This window comes from Pelobates fuscus, chromosome 2 (assembly GCF_036172605.1).
Source record: "Pelobates fuscus isolate aPelFus1 chromosome 2, aPelFus1.pri, whole genome shotgun sequence".
NCBI lineage: Eukaryota > Metazoa > Chordata > Amphibia > Anura > Pelobatidae > Pelobates > Pelobates fuscus.
In genome coordinates, this window is record NC_086318.1 from 255,156,893 (window position 1) to 255,177,810 (window position 20,918).

At 37.5% G+C, this 20,918-nt stretch overlaps 1 protein-coding gene across 1 annotated transcript in view; it reads left to right on the forward strand.

Annotated features, from left to right (window-relative positions):
• The window catches only part of PACRG (parkin coregulated), a 483,004-nt gene extending 467,230 nt beyond the window's left edge, over positions 1-15,774 (forward strand). Inside the window, exon 5 of the mRNA XM_063441222.1 lies at positions 15,566-15,774. Within this exon, the coding sequence (XP_063297292.1) occupies positions 15,566-15,726 (161 nt within the window). The 3' untranslated portion in view covers positions 15,727-15,774. The remainder of the gene's footprint in view (positions 1-15,565) is intronic.
• Positions 15,775-20,918: the final 5,144 nt, after the last annotated feature.

Below are 20,918 nucleotides of genomic sequence, written 5' to 3' on the forward strand. Positions count from 1 at the left end.
ATGGGCGTTGTGTAGAGTTAAATTGAAACAAGACTGAGAATGTTTGTGGTATAGCAATACTCGTGAAAAAAACATGAGCAACCATAGTCTGGCTAACTTGCAACATTACTTGTTGAATGTAATAAATACTCAACCATAGTCTAACTGACTAACACCATTGTTATCATATAACAAAATATAGACAATTTAAAAAATACCGAAGATGCATATCATACATATGAGTACATTTAACAGTGAAGAAGTTCATCTAAACAGAATTAATAAGAAAAGAAACCTATGAGTCATAGCCTGAATCCAAAAGCCCAGGGATGGAAGAGAAATGGCAAGGGGGAAGGAAGGGGTGAAAGAAATGACAAGGGGGAAGGGGGGAGGGGGAGGGAATACTCGCCTCCTGTCATTATTAAAATTAAGATTATTAGTGCACTAAAGCTAGCATAATCTTCATAATATTTTACCACATGACAGGAGGCTTCATAGTTTGCAATTTTAACGCTACTGGAACAGGGAGAGTGCGGCATTCGGAGGGGTACAAAAATAGGAGGTCCGAAAGGTGGACCCCCGTGACCAATGCTCCACTGCTAAAATGTCTGACAAGAAGGCCAATGTGTGCCAAACGACGTGTCAATACCGGATAAAGATAAAAGCCACCTTATCCATCGTGACAAGGTGGTAACTGAAACTGAGCCATGCAGTTTCACACAGGAGAATAACAGTTGCCAAGAGGATGTAGGCTGAATTGCGGTTGTAGCCTCTAGGTAAGCAAGTAGAGTTTGTACCACACAGAGTTGGGGTTCCGCAGGGAAAAAGGGATAGAAAACCAACATGGAGTCTGATTTTGGAGGTCTCAACACCCGGAATTTGATGCGTACGGCCCTGGTAAAAAACCCTCTTGGGGTACTGCCTGTAAATACTCTGTGCATTGATGTTTGCACCTTGTTTAATGACATGAACACGTTCACGTGCTTGTCCAGCTCCTTCATAAAAGGTTCGCCGAACAATTTGCTGCGTGCCTGTGGGCCCAATTCCTTGGCCCCAAGATCCATCAGTTTCTAAAGGACAGACAAAGAGGGGAGAACATCATGCTCCTCGTCCGAGGAAGCTTCATATACCCTCTGAGGCACGGGTTGTAGGTTTTTTCCCTTTTTGGGGGTTGCTTTGCCTTTGTTAGGCTTCTGTTTGGACCCTTTGCCCTTCCAGTGGCATTTTACTGGGCGTAATTGTTTCTTAGAGGATGAGTCAGAATAATCCGATATCTCTCTCGTCGAGAGCACTTAGAGAGAGACTTTGGCAGGTCTTGGGTAACTGGCATCGCCTTGGCTAAGGCCTTTTCAATCGATGTGGCCACTACTGCTTTAAAAAGGGCCTGCAGGTCTGTTGGCATTTGGGGCTCCTACATATTAGTAAGACACACTTGGGGTCTACCCACATTATTAGTGAATTTCTTAGGTGGACAGGGCCATTGCGGCGGATAGTCAACAGGGACCACCAATGGGGTTATAAAGGCCTGTATTATATATGGCCCACGTATAGGCAGACAAGATCTGGTGCTCACCCAGAAATAAAGGAGACTGTGTGAACAGCTCTGTTCGCCGATAAAAATGGGGGCTCACCCCAAGCCAGAGTACAAGGCAATAAACCTGACCGACTGACCCACCCTTAAGGTTTCCACTAACCTGTAGCAGGTCCCTAAGACAGGCAGTAAATGGCAAGCAGGATGTTAAATACATTTTCCAAGTTTTTTTACACAGTACTGAGTGAATACGTCCACACAGCACAAACTCCTATACACACTCAGAGTTTAAGATGGCCCACGGGACTCTCGCGATATGAATCCAAGATGGCCTTTGAAAAGCCTGTGAACCTGCAATAGGATTTGCGGGGAAAAGAACATGAACGGGATGGAACTGCGCTAGCCGTGAACGCCGTTGTTCATGAACAACTGTTCACGGCGAACATGCAAAACCAATGGGAAAACTATTAGAACGCAAATAGTTAGTCTCATACGGTAGGTATGATGTGGATGATAGGGGAACGCTGACGCCCACGAATGAAAATAACACAGCGTGTTCGCGGGAAAACCAGTGAACGCGAAGGAGGGAATTTCCCGAAATCTATGGGGAAAAACAGAAAGAGAAAAAATGAATGGGGGAATAGGGAAAAAAGCATAGCCCTTAGGCAGCCCAGAAGAAAGGGTGCAGGTTATCCCTGAACCACAGAAGTAACACATTAAAATCATATAAAGCTGACACACAAAGCCGTTTTCACATATAAAGCTGGCACAGTAATAATGACAAGACAAGCCAGTGACAATGTGAGAAACTCAATATTCTGACCTGACTTGTGATGGAGCAGCAAAGAAAGAGGAAGTGCCTCAGTGGGCGGGGCTTGTTATATACTCTGCTTGTCTCTTATTGGTCATTTGTTTTTTATATGTTCTTTGCTGCTATGGAGTAGTAAAGGAAATTAAATGCAAAATATGAAGCCTCCTGTTATGTGGTAAGATTGTTAATGTGCATTATGCAACCTAAACTGTCTATGCACCTATAATGAATTTGCTCAATTCTGCTTACTTTAAGAGACTTTGAGATACAAAGAAAGTAGAATTACTTTTATTTATCAATTACAAGACATCTTTAGTAATAGGAAAAAAAGAATCCTGTATAATGAATTGCTCTACGAGATGCACAGTTCCAGTTTGCTTGCCTTGAGTGTTCCTTTAATGGTATAACTAGTGAATACGCTATTTCCATCAAATGATATGCACTGTCATTATTTCTGATTGGGTGCCAGATGACAACATGACAGGCCACTGACTCATATGAACAGAGCTCATCAGTCTGCTAAGTTTAGCTCTTATGGATTAGATGTGCACAGCCGCTATTTTGTGTACTTCCATGGCTAACACGTAAACACTACTTACTTTTTCAGACAACCTTTTAAATATGCCTCAATATTAAAGAAATAAAAAAGGAAATATATTAGTTTTAACTGATGCTTTGTTCTTAAAAAACAAAAACAAAAAAAAAACAACTTAAATGACACTTGTGTAAAGACAAGAGAGACTCTAAGTAGTAGAGGTCAGACCTAAGGTTATAACGATATATTTGAAGGGAAGCTCAGATTGCAGCTGTCTGTACTATACCTGGCTCCTAAATAAATAGCAGACTTATGTTTCCAGTTCTGCCAGTACTTTAACCTTCATGAGCACAAGTGTTCAGTCTAGGGTCTGTGCATTCATAAAATCATTCTCTAGGGGCCTACACAATCCATCAGCCTTTTGTGTACTTGCTTCATGTTTCTACTAAATATTCTGATTGCTTTCAGAGCTCTTACCATTTGAAAACAGCAGAACAATTATGGCATTGTCTATATGTTTAAAGATTCTGGTTAAATTAAATTAATCAATAATAATGCAATATTAATTATATGTTTTGGATTAATGTCCAACCCCATTAGCACTAATTGGACCCATATCCCATCCTATAGTGTCTTAAGGTGCGTGGCAACAATAATGTCAATACACAATCTCCTTAGTTAGTGTACAGGTACGTCTGGCGTAATCTCCTAATTCTTTTAATTGAAGTTATGCCCTCATAGGCCATGGTATCCAGTCAATTCAGAAAAGTGTTTAGAACCGACAACATTGATCTTGAAGACCCGATATGGTATGCTGGGTTTCACGTGGCCTTATATTCTAGACTCTTTAGTCAGAGTCATCTGTCCAGATCCTAGACAAGGATGTGTAAGTATTAGTGTCTGTCAACCCAATAAACAGATTCATGAACCATGGATCAGATGTGTGTCATATTTGTCTGTTCTCAACACTTAATAATACTGTTAGTACCACGTCTTGTTGAAAATCTAACATTTACCTGCAGCACATTAACTCTTGTCAATCTGAGCTACATATGATCCTGGCAGAGTTCTGATACTTGAAATGAATTAAACTGATGGGGATATCTGTATTATTAAAATCTCACTACTGGATTTGCTTCTATGTCTGTCGTCAGTATTTGTTTCAAGATTTGCATATTGTCTATTCATTTCATTAAACAAAAGGGTGGTAAATTCATTTAAGATCTTAGCAGACAGGTGATTCCGTGTTAAACAGGAAATGTTACTTTGAGAGTAAACCACAGTAAACAACGTGTCAGTATTTAATGGGTTGGTTAGCTCAGCAAAGGAAAGTTAAAAAAAAAGTACTTACCAACACTATAGTTCCATGTTTAGCCAGCTTTGCAAGCCCTTGATGCATCATCTGAGCATATAATGGAGAAATTATGTAGGTGTGCATGCATGCTCATAACATACTCCCCCAGTACGCAGATACATAGGCCAAAAATACAGCACTGTGAGCTATAACTAATTCACACACTTTGCATGCCCTTGGCAGGTAAGGTTTGCAAGGTAAAATCTAAAGAAATATTATCTAAAGAATTTAAAAAACAAAAAAACACTTTTGGCCTGTCCAAAGCTAACTTTGTGACATTTTGTCTTTAAATGTTAAAATCTGGTTTACAAATGCTTATCACTGACCAAGGATTTTTTCCACCAAGTTAAAACAATTTCGACTAACGTATTGTGTTGAAAAAGTCCAAGCGGAGTCAGATATTTTTTAAACTCTGTATTTTGACCCGAATTTGCAATTGCTTTGTCAATGTGCTACAGCTTAATATATTTTTTAAAACCAAGTCCTAGTTTTTAACCATACCAGGTACTATAATCTGAAAAGGCTTACCGGTATATCTATATGCCTGTAGAGGCTGTGCATGCAACATTATTCAGTACAACTTTGTTCTAGTATTGATCTTTCCTAGCTACACAGGCAATTTTGAAAGTTTTACCTTATTATTACAGCAATAAAACTGTTCACCAACTCGGATAAAAATATCAATTCCTTTTTTTACAATGATTTAATATATCACCTGCTGTTATTTGTCAAATAGAAAAAAACAATGCCTTTGTTTTCATATTAGTACTGCAATAAAAAATGTGAAGTAGGCATGGATTCTGCTTGATCATTGCTAGTATATCCAAGCGATGGAAAATAGTGAAACAGCTGTCACATTGGCTTGATTTCAGCATATTTGTTTCAGCAGCAAATCACTAGTGTATTTGTGTTTGACTTGCATCATTAGTAAAAAACGTCTCCATGTGTTCTCGCGTCACCGTGACATCTGACAGTGGTTTTCAGAAATCTTACTGCAAATAGCATTGTGTCTAGGATAGGACTTTGATGGCAGATGAGACAGTTATTTTTGCGTGAGGATCTATTTTTTATTCCCTAACCCACTCAGTGTATATTTCCCCCTCCTTTGGAATGTATTCACGGTTTCATTTTAACAGCAGCAAATTTACCATCAAAGAGCTGGCAGATTCAGCTTGCTGCTTAGTCTTAAGGGTCAGATGCAAAGTAAAACTTTTTTGACCCGAGTCTTCACCTTGTGTGATAGGTATGCACTTAAAGATTGAAATTAATTTTAATGAACATGAAGAGAATGAATACTATAAATCGAAAATTGGAGAAAGGCTACAATTGACAAAAATTGGAGTGTATTAATCATCCTCATAAAAGCCAAATTTATCAAAGCAAAACAAATACAAATCTACGACAGAGTGCTAAATAAGGACCAGTTACCATGGAAACCAATAGCTTACTTCATATTTAGCATGCTGCCCTGGAACTGATCAAGTTTTTCACTGCTAAATATGGTTTTATTTCATATGTATTGCTAGTTTTCGGAACACTGAGTGGTCTTTTGCACAATAACAGCTTAAAGAAAAAACTTGTGTAAAAGGAAATGTAATAAACAGGTAGTTGTTGCACTTATGAATTCATTTTAACTACCGTACTATAGAAAAACTACAGCTTTCACAAATACCTTAGGTATTAGAATCCATGATCAAATGAAAATATGTTAACTAGTTTAATAATACCATAAAGCTGTTTGCTAAATGATGAAGACGAGTGCATCAGTGAAATGCGTCATCACGCTCTGACGTAATCACTCGACGGCTGTAAACCCTGCCTCCTGGAAGAAGTGTACCTATCTTATGAAGCCGGTAATCGACGCAGAAATTGGTTTTAACACTGATCGGAAGAGGAAGATAAACTTGTAAAGGAGGACTTACCTGCCTGGAAGCGGATTTTATCTATATTGTGAATAAAGTTTGTTTACCTTCACCACAGCCTGAAGTCTTCATACTTGCAAAGATGCCATCATAGTTCAGAGCAGACTTTACTGCTCTACATTTGTGAGTGTTTTTAGTCCAATATTTATTTCCTTTTTATTATACATATTGCCCTATGTGCTTGTCCTTTTTTTTCTCTTTTTTGAGATACTTATTGGGACCCTGTGACAAGCAAAGTGGAATACTCCTTAGTGAGTATAAGAGTTTAAGGTGTCTATATCACTATTGTGGTTTATATTACAATTTGCACATTATTGCACCGTGCACATTGTCACTTTGGGTACAAAAATACTATTATATTAATTGTTTTATGTATAGCTCAATTTTACTATAGTATTTATCTTTAGTCTTAAAGACACAGCGCACTTTATTTTTTGTTTTTTGTTTATGTTTACTGAATATATAGCTGGCATATAAAGAAAGGGGTGTACTAAAAAATCCGCATGTAGTGTACCTAAATATAGATGGTTTATATATTCAAGTGTACATAATTATATTATGTAATATTTTGTTAAACATACATGCGTCAGCGCGCTGTGATAGGATGTTAACATTGATAATGGAGTGTAAGCTATATCTGTACTATTTTTTTATGAAGAGGATGCTTATGAGTGAACTGTATATCATGGGGAAAAACTTCAAGATGATATTATTTTCCAATAATATACTCTTCACTGCTTTCTGCATCAGCTGTTCTTAAAGGGGCACTGTAAGAAACATAACCACTATATTTTGTTGTAGTTTTAATTTAAAAATGGTTTATATAAATCACGGCTGTTCTCAACAACCAGAGACCGCCCTTATTTCATCCTCAGTAAAATGTGGAATTAGCACTTCTGCATTATCATTGGCAATTTCCTCCAACCCAAACTGCACGGATTGGCTGACTGTTCAGCTAACCTTCCCACATTAATATCGCTAAGGTTGGACAGAGTCTCAGCAGTTGCATATAAACAGCAGTTGCCTCCTGGTAATGTAACTATCAAAAATCTTGGACAGGACACAAATGTCACAGTGCTGACTTGGCATAAGAAACGTATTGTTATTAATGCATACAATATGGAATAATCTGCCTGTAGATATAATATAAGAAGAAAAAAAAATAACATGGATATTTTTGACATTCAAAAACTAGTTCACACACAATTGAAACATCTTTCTAGAGTAATGTGATGGTGAAGGAAACTTTCTTCGTATAAGACTCTCGTACAACAAAAGGTGGGCTACTACCCAGAAATCTATGAAATCCATGATCAAAATATCTTAGTATCTTGCTCTCTGTAAGAATTTTATAGCACTTTTTATTTTCAACCATTAAAATTGTTCAGCATCCGAAACCTGAACAGCTCATTATTTCTTTTTCGACCTGTGTTAGACATGTAATAGCATCCAGGAGGCAGACACTTTAAGCTTTGCTGTTTGACTTTATCACACGCATTTTATTTATTTTTTTGCTTCTGGAAAGTAATCAAATGAAATAAAATGAATAAAGAATGTTAAGGAAACCTAGTTTTTTGTACAATTGTTCCTTGCATTAATCACACTTTGCCTGCTACTCAGTCATTTTGGTATGCTTTATGCACACTTAATCTTTCCGACATTTTGTTTGGAAATCTAGTGTGACAAATGTGTTCGCTACAATTTCCTTTCCATTGATTAATGCCTTTGCACAGAGAAGCCCTCTAAGCATTTACATCCAGGATCAATGTTTGCATGTCACAGATACCAGATTTTTGAATTTGAGAACATTATCTCCACATGGTACTCGGATATGAATTTAAACTTGGAAAGACGTCTAGATAACTGTGTATGAGTATCAATTTACTTACAACCACAGACGATGATTGTATACTCAGCATTAGGTGTTCTGAACAAATCAATCGGCTTCATCTTTCTTGCGGTGTTAGATACAAAGACATATTGTACTCTTTTTCTAAGTGAATCTTTAATTATCTCACTTTGAGTCAGAATATTTGCTAATTTCAGCAGCTATATAGTGTACATAGTATTGTACTTGGCAGGTGACTTGAGGGTGAAATTAAAATGATGTCTCAGAGATTCGTTTATATTTGCAGTCATAGAATATTGAGCAGTTTTAAAAGATGAATGTTTCATAAAGCCTAGATAAAAATCCATAATAACAGACTAAAAATGGATGAATTGCTCTAGTGTATTATTTCCTTTTATTATCTTACTTTGCTCATTTCTTTCATAAGATTTAGCTTTAAAACAGCCCATGCCTAAACAAATTTAGTGCTACACTAACAAATCTTTAGTGTTTAATTATTAAAGTACACTGGCAAAAGATTACTGCCTTTTCTTCTTTGCTTATTGTCCCCTTCAGCCCTTGTGATGAACTCGTAGTTGCAATAAATCTGTAAAATGATAGATCTATAGATAGATAAATCAAGAACTAAAACATTTTTATTGCATAATGGAAATATAACTGTATTGCTGCTTCATTTTCGGAGCTCTGATAACTCTGTGTTGTTTTTTTGTGTGACTGGTATCCACACCATGGGGTAATGTGTTAATATGGAACAGATGCAAAATGGATGCAAATGTGCTTTTTAATTGTTTTGTATCCATTGCAGCATTGTTTCTGACCTTGCAGTGTGCAGAAGAAGAGTAGGCATTTGGAACATTGCAAAGATAAAAATGAACTGAATTAAATTGTAAATAACAAAACTCAGGTTGGATTTTGACATTTGTCAGGAAATTTCATAAAAATATAGGATCTCTCCATATTCAATAAAACCCATTATAACATGTTAACGTGTGTTCAAAGCTGCGGGTTGAGGATTATTAAAGAGCCATTCTACATCTGCAGCAATCTTCTCTTAAAACTACAGTCACATTGTGACTAAATATGTTCCAAATGGAAGATAAAGTAAACTCTCACTAAATAGGTCAAATGGTGGTCCAGGAGGGGAGCTTCATTGCAAATGTTTCTCCCAAGTAACCATAGTAGCAGGAACTGAGGGATCAATTCAAGCTGTCCCCAAATGCTTGCATTTTAGTTGCTGAAAGAGTTGCCCGAGCCACCATGTTAAGCCTAGAACACATACAGAGGAAAGGAGGCATTTTATTTGTCAGGCAGGAATCAGGGTATAGGTGTCAGTGCTATAGGAGAAAATGTTTTAAATGTACATATATTTGTGACTGGATTGATATTTGTAACTTTGTGTCATAGAAACATAGAATGTGACGGCAGATTATTATTATTATTATTTTATCCTTTATATAGTGCCATCAAATTCCGTAGTGCTGTACAATGGGATAAGAACCGTTTGGCCCATCTAGTCTGCCATCTATTCTCAATGCTTTCATTAGTTCCTGACCTTATCTTATAGCTAAGATAACCTTATATGTATCTCAAGCATGCTTAAACTCCTTCACTATGTTAACCTCTACTACTTTAGCTGGAAGGCTATTCCATGCATCCACTACCCTCTCAGTAAAGTAATACTTACTGAAATTATTTTTAAACCTTTGCCCCGCTAATTTAAAACGATGTCCTCTTGTTGTGGTTGTTTGTCTTCTTTTAAATATAGTCTCCTCCTTTACTGTGTTGATTCCCTTTATGTATTTAAATGTTTCTATCATATCCCCCCGTCTTGTATTTCCTCCAAGCTATACATGTTAAGATCCTGTAACCTTTCCTTGTACGTTTTATCCTGTAATCCATGAACCAGTTTAGTAGCCCTTCTCTGAACTCTCTCCATAGTATCAATATATTTCTGAAGATATGGTCTCCAGTACTGTGTACAGTACTCAAAATGGGGTCTCACCAGTACCGTCTGTCTATTTACTGCTAATTATTTACTGCTAATTTCTCTCCCTTTACAACCAAGCATTCTGGTAGCATTTCTACTGTGGTGGAACCGCTGCCTGTTCGTGGATCTCCTCCTTCTATTACATGTGTTTCCATGCATTTTTGTGCATTGTGCTCGCTTCCCGTTCGGGAGTGCTTCCACGAGGAGAATCCATTTGTCTCCTTAACGGGGATCACCCCCATACCCTATTTAGAACGCTAGGTTAGAATGTTTACACCTCGCAACAGTGTGAAACCTCAAACCACAAGGGAAACAATTAATGAGTGCATTCATACCCCAAAAGGAGACGCTTCCCTTGTTTGGGTTTCACACCGGGACAGCGCAAACTGGGACTGGCCGAGGAAGGTACCGCTGTGAGGGTCCCTGAGTTTGGTGTGGACACATTTGGGGCACTGGCTAGTTTAGTGGGCTTTTCTGTGCCTGGGGGACAAAAAGACCAGCTCTTTTCCCACGTGCAGACTTTTCTGTCCCTGGGCGACAAAGGGGCAATTCCCTTCCTGCGCTTTGACTCCCAGGCACAGAGACTCCTGGGTGGAAGACCCCCCTGTCGTCCGGGGTGGGAGACCCCTTGCTGGAGTGGCGAGCTTTCCATATTTGGGCGAGAAAGGGATAGCTGCGCTTGGGCTCTCCGGTATGAAGAATCCTGGGTTATAACCCCTGGTAGGGTGTGTGGAAGACCCCTTGCATTGGGTTGTGCATAAAAGTTGTGTGTGGCCAATAAAATGTTGTTGTATTGTGTGTCATCCAGTTACTGTGGGGAAATGGGTCTTGTTATACTCTAATTGGTTCCTGAGCAGTTGAAGGAAGGGAATTAGCGGGGTTACCCAGGGTCCGCTGCATCCACATTTTAGAATTTGTCAGAAAATCCAGCAGTGCCCATCCTGAGTTTTGGCTCTGGCACTCCTATGGACAGATGGAACCACTATCTAACCAGAACCTAACTAATCACATGCTACATTTGAGAGCAACAAAGACATTTATAAACATAAAATAAATCAGAAACCGTATATGGCGCCTGGCTTGGGATGCCAAGCATCTGGCCATCTGCTTAATACTAATACATGCAACCCATCTTCTCCCTATAATAGCCCTTAGCCCACCATTTCCATCCCTTCAAATGAAGAGGGGATGATCTAACTTTTGTCAACAACACTGTTAAAATATATACTGTACTTTTAATCTAGACTAAGAACTTATAAAAAAAAAAAAAGAAAAGCGACTAAAAAGAGTACTCAAAAAGTAAATAATAATTATCCCCAGTCTTCATTCCGATGACTGAATATTTTGAAAAAGAATATTCTCAGGTTGCCTGAGCATCTGTAGGCTGTTGATGACTAAGCAGCCTTAATCTGAACTCTGATTGGATGGTTTTAAAAGCCTCAAAAAAAAAAGTGCTACTTTATAGGAGTCTTAATACTACATGTTATGCAAAATTAGATATATTTTAATGTTTATTTTAGATTAGTTGTGTGGCAGTGTCGCTTTGTTTTTCATTTATTATTCTGTATTTAATAACAGATAAAAATAAGCTTCCAGTTACTAATTTGTATTTATTTTAACCTCTCAATTGACTGTGAAAAGCATTGAAGGGTGAATACGTAATACTTACTGCATTCTTACATAGGTTTGTGACAGTAAATGGGGCTTTCTTTATCAGCAGTTTACGTAAAAGGGTAAATGTAAGGTTGATGTGCAAATTAGCACATTTGTTTTAGGGCGATGACCCTAGCTATAAAATGCTGATTTTACTCATTTCTCAATGGAAGCACGTCTATTCATTTTCTGGCTGTGGAACATTATCCTGTCATTGTGATGTTTTAACTTGCTCTCCCTAAACTATCTGACCCACTTTATAAATTTTCAGGAATCTGATTTCAAGACAGGGAAATAAAATGCAGCACTGTCAGTGGATAGACTTACTCAATAAATAATAATAAACCACCTTAAATAAACCTGTTAACACAGCTAAAGTAGTAGAGGTTAACATAGTGAAGGAGTTTAAGCATGCGTGGGATAGGCATAAGGCTATCCTAACTATAAGATAAGGCCAGGGACTAATGAAAGTATTTAGAAAATTGGGCAGACTAGATGGGCCGAATGGTTCTTATCTGCCGTCACATTCTATGTTTCTATGTAACTGCCATGGTTTTCTTTATCAAATGTAAATCTGTGTCAGTGGTTGAACTGATAAAGCGGGGCCCCTGGTGCAAGAAATTAATTTGGGCCACTCTATATACCAGGAGGGGGCTAAAGGGAGTCCCCCGTAAATTTGGTACAACACCCATGATATTTTACCATCTTTTATTGTACTTTCATATCACTCTTTATTATATGTTTCAGTATATACTACAGCAATTGCACAATATGTTTTGATTGTTCTTGTTCAATAGCAGATATTGTCTTAAATAAATCTACATTTTATAACATAGCAGGAAAAAATGTCTTAGCAAGAATGCTTTTTCTGTATTTCATTTGAATTTTTATATTGGTTTAAATGCTTTAAATACAAGAAATTTAAAATTGTAGTAACGTACATGCTAAAACTTTCTAGTGCAGCAAATTGAAATAAATGAAAAATAAATGCGACATAAATAGAAATTGCCACCTTACTGAGTCTATGAATGCCTTCATGATTCAGAATTATAGGGGACCTTTAATTCTGGCAGGTTTTACAATGAAAGGATGAGATATTTCTGTCGTAGATGTCTTATAATGCTATACTATTTTTAGCTTGGGTTTAGAACTGAACCGGAAAACCATGGTTACTGTAAATTATTTTAATATTTCAAACATTAATGAATATTAGATTACAAATTAGTATTAGGTATACAAAATTGGTGTTTTTATTTCCCCAGACCTCCCATTGATGAAATTAAAAATAATAACTAATATTGTTATTTATCTTATTCTCCATTCCAGTTCTTTGCAGAGACCATTAAACTATACATAGTTTAACTCAGTGGTTCCCAAACTGTGTGCCGCGGTGCTATGATTATAGCACTAGGGAAACATTACTGCTAAACAGTGGCCCAGTCAGGTGCTGCGGTTCTTTGAGACCGCGACCTGATCCCTGTAATGTCTGCTGGATGGGAGGAAATGACACTGTCACTTCCACCCAGCATCCTGCAGGGAGGCAACGTGGGAGGAGGCAGCTGCAGCGTGATGGGAGAGGAGCACGAAGAGCTCCAGACCCCTCACTTCCACCAGCAGCAGGAATCCAAGCCACCCTCCTGTCACATGAGGTAAGCTGAGAGGAGGGTGACTGAGGATATTAAAAAAAAATCACGTGTGTGTGTGTGTGTGTGAGTGTGTGTATGAGTTTGAGTGTGTATGAGTTTGAGTGTGTATGAGTTTGAGTGTGTGTATGTGTGTGTGTGTGAGAGTTTGAGTGTGTGTGTGTGTGTATGAGTGTTTGTATGTGGGGGTGTATGAGTTTGTGTATGAGTGTGTATGTGTGTGAGTGTGAGTATGAGTGGGCGTATGTGTGTGAGTGTGAGTATGAGTGAGTGTGTGTATGAGTGTGTGTATGAGTTTGAGTGTGTGTGTGAGTATGAGTGTGTGTATGTGTGTGTGTGTCAGGGTGTGCATCTGTGTGTGTGTGTATGTATGTATATGTATATATATATATATATATATATATATATATTTCAGTGTGCTTCTGTGTCTGCACACACATCTGTGTATGTGCGTCTGTGTGTCAGGGTGTGTGTTTTTATGTCAATGTGTGTATCGGTGTCATGGTGTGGGCATGTATCAATGTTTGTGTGTGTCAGGGTGCATGTGTGTATATGTCGGTGTGTATCTATGTGTGTGTATGTGTCTGTGTGTATCTAAATGTATGTATGTGCCGGTGTCTATATGAATTTGTGTGTATGTGTCGGTGTATTTATATGAATCAGTGTGTTAATCTTCATGAATATCTGTGTAAGTATGTATGTGGTAGTGTATGTGCATACAACCAAGCAGCCAAACACCAGCACAACATAAAAGCACACTCCTGCAATCTAACTCAAATATTACACACACACACCTGCATTCAAACACAAAAATAAATAAATATACAAATACACCCCTTCACTCTAACACAAATACTTCACACACATGTACATCCACAATTCAAAGTGAACATTACATTCAGACACACCCCTGCAATCAAACGCAAACATTACACACAAACAGACCCCTGTATTGAAACACAATAACTATATACAAGCACCCCTTCAAACACCAACACTGTACATTACACTATAGCGCCAGTAAATGCCGCAGCGCTGTACAGATATGCAACCTAGAAATTTTGACTTGGGGTGCCTTGGAGAAATACTGAAATATTAAGGGCGCCTTGAACCTAAAAGGTTTGGGAACCACTGGTTTAACTATTTGCATTTCATTATATATATATATATATATATATATATATATATATATATATATATATATATATATATATATATATATATATATATATATATATATAATGGAAAAAAAACAATTTGAATTGTCCAAACTAAATTTGGACACAATTTGGACATTATTTTCATTTCGGAATTTCATTCAAAATAGCGATCTATGCCGCAGCTGCATCTTACAACCATTTAGTAGATAACTCCCTAAGTGTGAATGTTATATTTAAGGGTACCAAATTAGGGAGCTGTTTAGTAGATAGCTCCTTTTTCATATCCTTATGGCAATTTTACAAGGATTAGGGAGCTATCTACTAAGAAGCTGAAAGATCAAAATTACCAAAAGCCCTTCCTTTTCATAACGTTGGTCTTTCAGACAATGTTACTAATACTAAGTAGAAATACTTAGAAAATAAGGAAGGTTAAATCATCCCTCCGGCACCTACTCTCTGTGCCGCACAAATGGACATGTCTACTAAACAGCAAGCAGTCAGTGGCTAAAAAGGGACCCATGCTCACGTGGTGGGGCACCTAATAAAATAATAAATGGTGGGTGGGGTGACATCGCAAAAGTCTAGTTACTTTTTATGGATATGCTTAATATGAATAATATAAAATTGCATTCAGCATCCTTGAAAATATGTTTGTCAAAAGTGATACATAAGCAACTTTTTAAGTATCTTACACAATATCTAGAATGGCAGAGATATACTCTTTTAGACAATGAGTTATTCTAAAACACTTGGTGAAAGCAGTTAGCATAAACTGTACAGAAATAGGATATCACTTTAAATAAATGATGTTCGTCTTTTACTAATATAGAAGTTTGTTCTCTAAAATATGAATTGTGGTGGATTGATAACTGAACTGCAAATATAAAATACGTGTTTGAAAATTCCTTAAATTTGCTATTTTAGAGCAAGGCCTACAGATTATGTTTTGCAACACGGTTCTCAATCTAGTAAATAAACTTCACAGTTATTATCTGTTGTTTATCTTGTGTGTGGATAATATTACAAACTTGCAAAACCTTCTACTTTATATTAGTAATTCATAATAACATACATACAAAAACTATTCTGTATTATGAATTTACAGAAAAGTTGCAAACTAACCAGAGTTTTCTTTTTTCAGTTAATTCAGGAGACGGGATTGACTACAGTCAACAAAAGCGGGAAAACATTGGAGATCTGATTCAAGAGACGTTGGAAGCTTTTGAACGGCATGGAGGAGAAGATGCTTTCATAAATATAAAATACATGGTCCCTACCTACGAATCCTGCTTTCTGAACTAACAGAATAGAATTACTGTATGAAAAATAAAGCTCCACTTGTGCTGCAAATTTCTTAGACCCATTTGCAACTTTTTTTTTTTTATTTATGACTTTTTCTCTTCACAGCTGCTAAAATGGGAACTTCTGGGCCATTTGACTGTTAGTACTATTGTGAACAAGGCCATCGAAGACATAAACAGTGACTGTTTCTAAGATTACAATGGTGTACTGTGCTTTTTTGTACTATAAAAGAATAGCCTCTTTATAGCATAGCTGACTGAAATGGGAGTCAGAGTTAAGCCTTTAGTTGTAGACAATAAAACTATAATTTTCATATGCAATTCAGCAATCGCAGTTCTGTGTTCTCTTGCCCTAAGGGTGATGTCAGAGGTTTTAATGAGGGTTTGCTCTGACTGCTTAATAGGTGTTTGTCATGGAGAAGAAATACCAGTTCAGCTGTGATTCTTTTGCAGCTGTGCAGTATAAAGTTCACTATTGCATAATAAACTACTTTATATATTATATGCATTAAACAACACTAAGGTCATTTCACAGATGAAACATTCTTTACGTCTTCTGATTTTTATGTCTACAGGTAGGTTTTTTTTCTTATTTAACAGATTGTGACAGTATGCTATAAATACAGGAAATGATAGTTACAGATAATTTCATACATATAATTCATACATAATGACATAATAAACCTAGACTCATATCTAGGTCAGAGATTTATGTAGGTCGGAGATTAATAACTTTCTGTTTTTAGCACATGTAGGTAATTTACTAATAATTGAGTTGCTCCCTGTTTTCAAGGAGAAATCTACTTTAGACCCCTGCTTTCAATGTACATTTGAGAGTTGTGTCCAGTAGCTTGTTTGTGGAACAATTACTCAAACCCAGAGCTGCTAAATATGTTGGCATTTAATAGCAATGTTAGTAGTAATAATAATGGTTCTATGACTGATAGACAATTTAATGTCTTGTTAATGACAGCTTTAGAAGCACTTATGTCCCTATCTGTTTGTTTGGTTTTTGTTTGTTTTTTATGAAAAAAAGTCTACAGTAGAGGGTCTAGTGCAGGGGTAGGCAACCTACGGCACTAGTGCCATGCACGGCACTCAAGGTGTCTTTGCACGGCACTCAAGGCTGCTAGAGCCAAACAGGCTCTGGCCCATCAGGAGTCCCAGTGAAACTTCAGATATCTGCTAATACGAAAAGGTGGTCAAGGACAATCCTCAATTTATGCATTGCAGCATGTAGAGGAAGTGATCTCAGATAACTATCTCACATCACTTCCTCCCAGCACTTGTAAATGGGAATCCACACTGTAGTAGAGCTGTTGCAGCTCCTGTCCTTGACCTGTACCTGGCCAGCCTGGCCCCCACTGGAACCCAGGGAAGCCACCCACACTGCTAGATATACACAGAAATGCACAATAACCCTCCCCTCATACAAATAATACGAACAGCCCACACACAAACATACACACAATCCGCACAATTGTAACCCGCTAACAATCCACAAACATGCACACAACCCCACATGCAGCCTCTCACATGCAATACCCCAAACAACCCCCACACATACACACACTGCCAAACAAACAATGTGACTTATCCATCCACACACACAATTTCACAAGCAATCCCCATGCACAGCCCACATTCATATGTATCATACACGATACCACAAACTACTCCTGAACATATACAATATAATAGCTCATATACGCACAAATACAACGATACAAAGCAACTGCAGTATAAATAACAAAAGCAGAATACGCCAACATACACATGCATTGCCCTGTCATGATTCTAGGGTACCGAGAGCATCCTTTGCTTATTTCATTTTGACTATGGCTAGTTTGACTACTCTAGACTTCTGCTATCATTACTTTGGCTTGTTCCTTGTTTTGTCTCATTCTGTTTTACTTGATGTCAGCCTGTTCAGATTTTATTCTCAGTCCTCTTACATTTCTGTTATCGATACTCATTGCTAGACCGGTCACTGAAAGTTCCATTATGTACTTCTGTCTTTGGTCCTAGTAGCCCCATACACTTAATTCCTCCTCCTCGTTTTGGTGATACCCTATTCAGAGATTTCTTAAAAGTTGGGGTGCATTTTGAGATGCTTCCTAAATGCTTTCCTTCTGATAGGCTAAAATAGATTTTATCACCTACTTGAATGAAATGCCTTAACTTGGATCAATCCCTTTTGGGAAAGGAATGACCTTTTAGTGTACAATTATCCAAGCTTTATTGTCACCTTTAAACACATCTTTCCTCTTCCTGAGAGAGCTAAATGTACAAACAAAAAGTTGATGATGTTCAAACAAGATTCCAAGTCAGTTACAGAGAATGCCATTTAATTATATGCTGGTTTCAGAGACTACCTGGAACAGTTCTTTAGTCACCACATTCTCTAAGGGTTTGTCTGAAGTGTTGCCAAGGACATTCCAGATGTTTTGCAGGACCTCATATCTTACATGGCAGATGCTGACAACAGGCTCCATGAGATTTGCCACTAGGTTATAGGAGTATGGTGCATTTAGAACAAGTGTTTTTCTCCTAAACAACCCTTGAGCATTCCCAGGAGCCAATATGGTTGACCAAACTTACTGTTGGTGTAAAACTGTATAGACATAGTGAAGGTTTACTGTGGGATAAAAGGACACTTTAGGAACAAATGTCATGTGAGGGCAGAAAACTCTTGTACCTAAGTTGGAGTAGGGGACCAGTCTTGAGTGTATTTTTCTATATCCCCTATAAAATCTCCTTACTGCCTCTTACTCCCTGTCTTTCTGGAGTGTGGTAGTTACATTTTTCACACTAGTGTTTTATTAGATGCAGGAGCTTCTGAGAATTCACCTACCTTTTAGAGGGAAACACGCTTGGCTGTAGGGGCCGTATATGGTAGAACTTTAGTCAATCCTCGGATTTCTCATGAAACATGCTGTATTTTTCTCACAGTGTTTGGATTACACAAGGAGAGAATACACCTTCAGGTAATTTAATCTCCTTCGTATCCTATTGTGTTTTCCCTGCTTGTTTACCCATGATCCATGCATTGATTGGTAAAAAGAACAAATAGTATCCCGGAGTCGAACTTTCCAAGACGCATACATCTCACATCAAAATAGTTCACAGGTAAGGTTTCTAACACTTGTTTAGAGTTTGAACAACCCGAATCAGAGTCTCTCCTTTCTGGCTGTAGGTAAGTATTGGTGAAAAGAGGGTGAGCAAAGCAGAGCCTTAAGGATGTCCTCCAGTCCAGACTAGGCTGAGCAAATGGGCAAAAGAAAGGAGGATACAGTGCTGAATATAGTGTAGAATGTCTACAGTTAGGGTGAGATAAATAAAAGAAAATGCACAGTTTTATGCAGTTGATAGCTCCAAACATATATGCCTGGACAGTATAATCCCCGCATATGGATTTATTTAGTGTCTTAAACCAGTAGGGGAACTCAAGGTGATATAGGACACAAAGTGAAACCAATTTAGTGAATGTGTAAAGATGTGATCCACACCACTTATATATACTTATGTATACTAGGGTTCCCACTCTTTGGTGTAAATAACAGCAGACTCTCACTGCTGAAATAAAAATATAGTGCTAAAATCACTAAAAGGAATAAACAGAGATGTACTCACTGGAGGAGAGCAACAAAGCTTTTGTTCAACCTGTTTTATCACAGGTGAGATATTCCCCACAAAGTAGTTTGATGACACAATCTTCAGGTTGAAATCAGGAAGATCCAATGTACGTTTTAATACACTAATTGTATTTGGAATAAAATATAAAAGCATAAAAGAGTAACATACTAACGTGTTTCACCTAATACCCAGGCTTTTTCAGGAACACTTTGACTGGAAGAACATCCCCTTCTTTCCACAAGTATTTCACATGTAAAACCAGTCCTTTCCATTAACACTCCAACCATGAAATCTATTGAAATATGCGTCTATGGTTTAGTGGAAATTGGCAAAGGCTGAAGTATAGCACATAGATTATTAGCTTGAGCACCAACTGTACGTGTCAATACATATTCTTTTACCTCTATCCTCAAGAAAGGCCATCATAAGTTTCTAGAAACAAGCCAAAAGATTTTATTAACCACCATGTGACCAGCTGAATTTGTATCATGAATGTGAGTAAGAACTGCTAATCTGTGTTCCATAGGAATAAACAGCTTCTCACTGGGCACTGTATTTTTTGATGGGACATAGATTTTTTCAATATAAGCCAATAGTTCTAGTTTTAGTTCTAAAATGGTTGTACTCTTGGCTATTCTCCTGTCAGGGGAGTGATAAGGAACTGCTTAGCCTGTCATTGTGTTTGAATTGTCAAGAGAGAAAATGAAATGAAATGAAATTCATCAATAGTAAATAACGTGCTTGTCCATCAAATAAAGAGCCATCTTTTGGAGGGGGCCTTGACAGATAAACTCTATGATGGTACTATAACCACAATAGCATACATATATAGTACACATTAAAGTCTCCTGAGCAATCTTGATGTCACAAACTTACTGCAACTCCCGTTTGTATGGCCAGTGTGTCCATTTAAGCCATGAATGGTCAAGAATTTAAAGGTTAACTAGTTGCATTCCAATGTAAAGATACCAATAAAAAAATAACTATTTGTTTGAGAAGCAAATGTTGCAGAGTGGTGCTTATAAGGTTGGTAGGGAGGAGCTTCCCAAAGACAAAGGTCAGTGTACCTTTTTTGATACCTTTTTTATGTATATCAAAGAATTCAAAGAGAGTGTACTTTATTTTTCCCATGATTGTATAATCAGTGCTAGCCCAGTCACTCTAAGGTTTAGTATGCACTTTTGTTCTGTTTCTACCAAATTTTGCATGTTGAGGTTAGCTCAGTCCTGACAACATGGCTGAAAATGCCACCTTGAACTGGAATCATGGCAGCTTTCCTCCAAGCTCTTGCGCTAATGTTCCTTATCTTTTAATGCTCATCTTCAATAAAAGCCCCCTTTTTTAATTTGATGCTGTAGGCATCACTCAAGTTTATTGCTATGAATATGAACAAACCATTCCATTATTGTATAGTATTTTTAACAGAATATATGTTTTACATCTGCCCTATCTTCGTCTGATCTGGAAGCTCATATTGACAAATTGAAAATATGTTGCCATTAACACTTAAGATTTTTTTCCTTCTAAATGAGTTACACCTAAAACCGTAGATTAAAA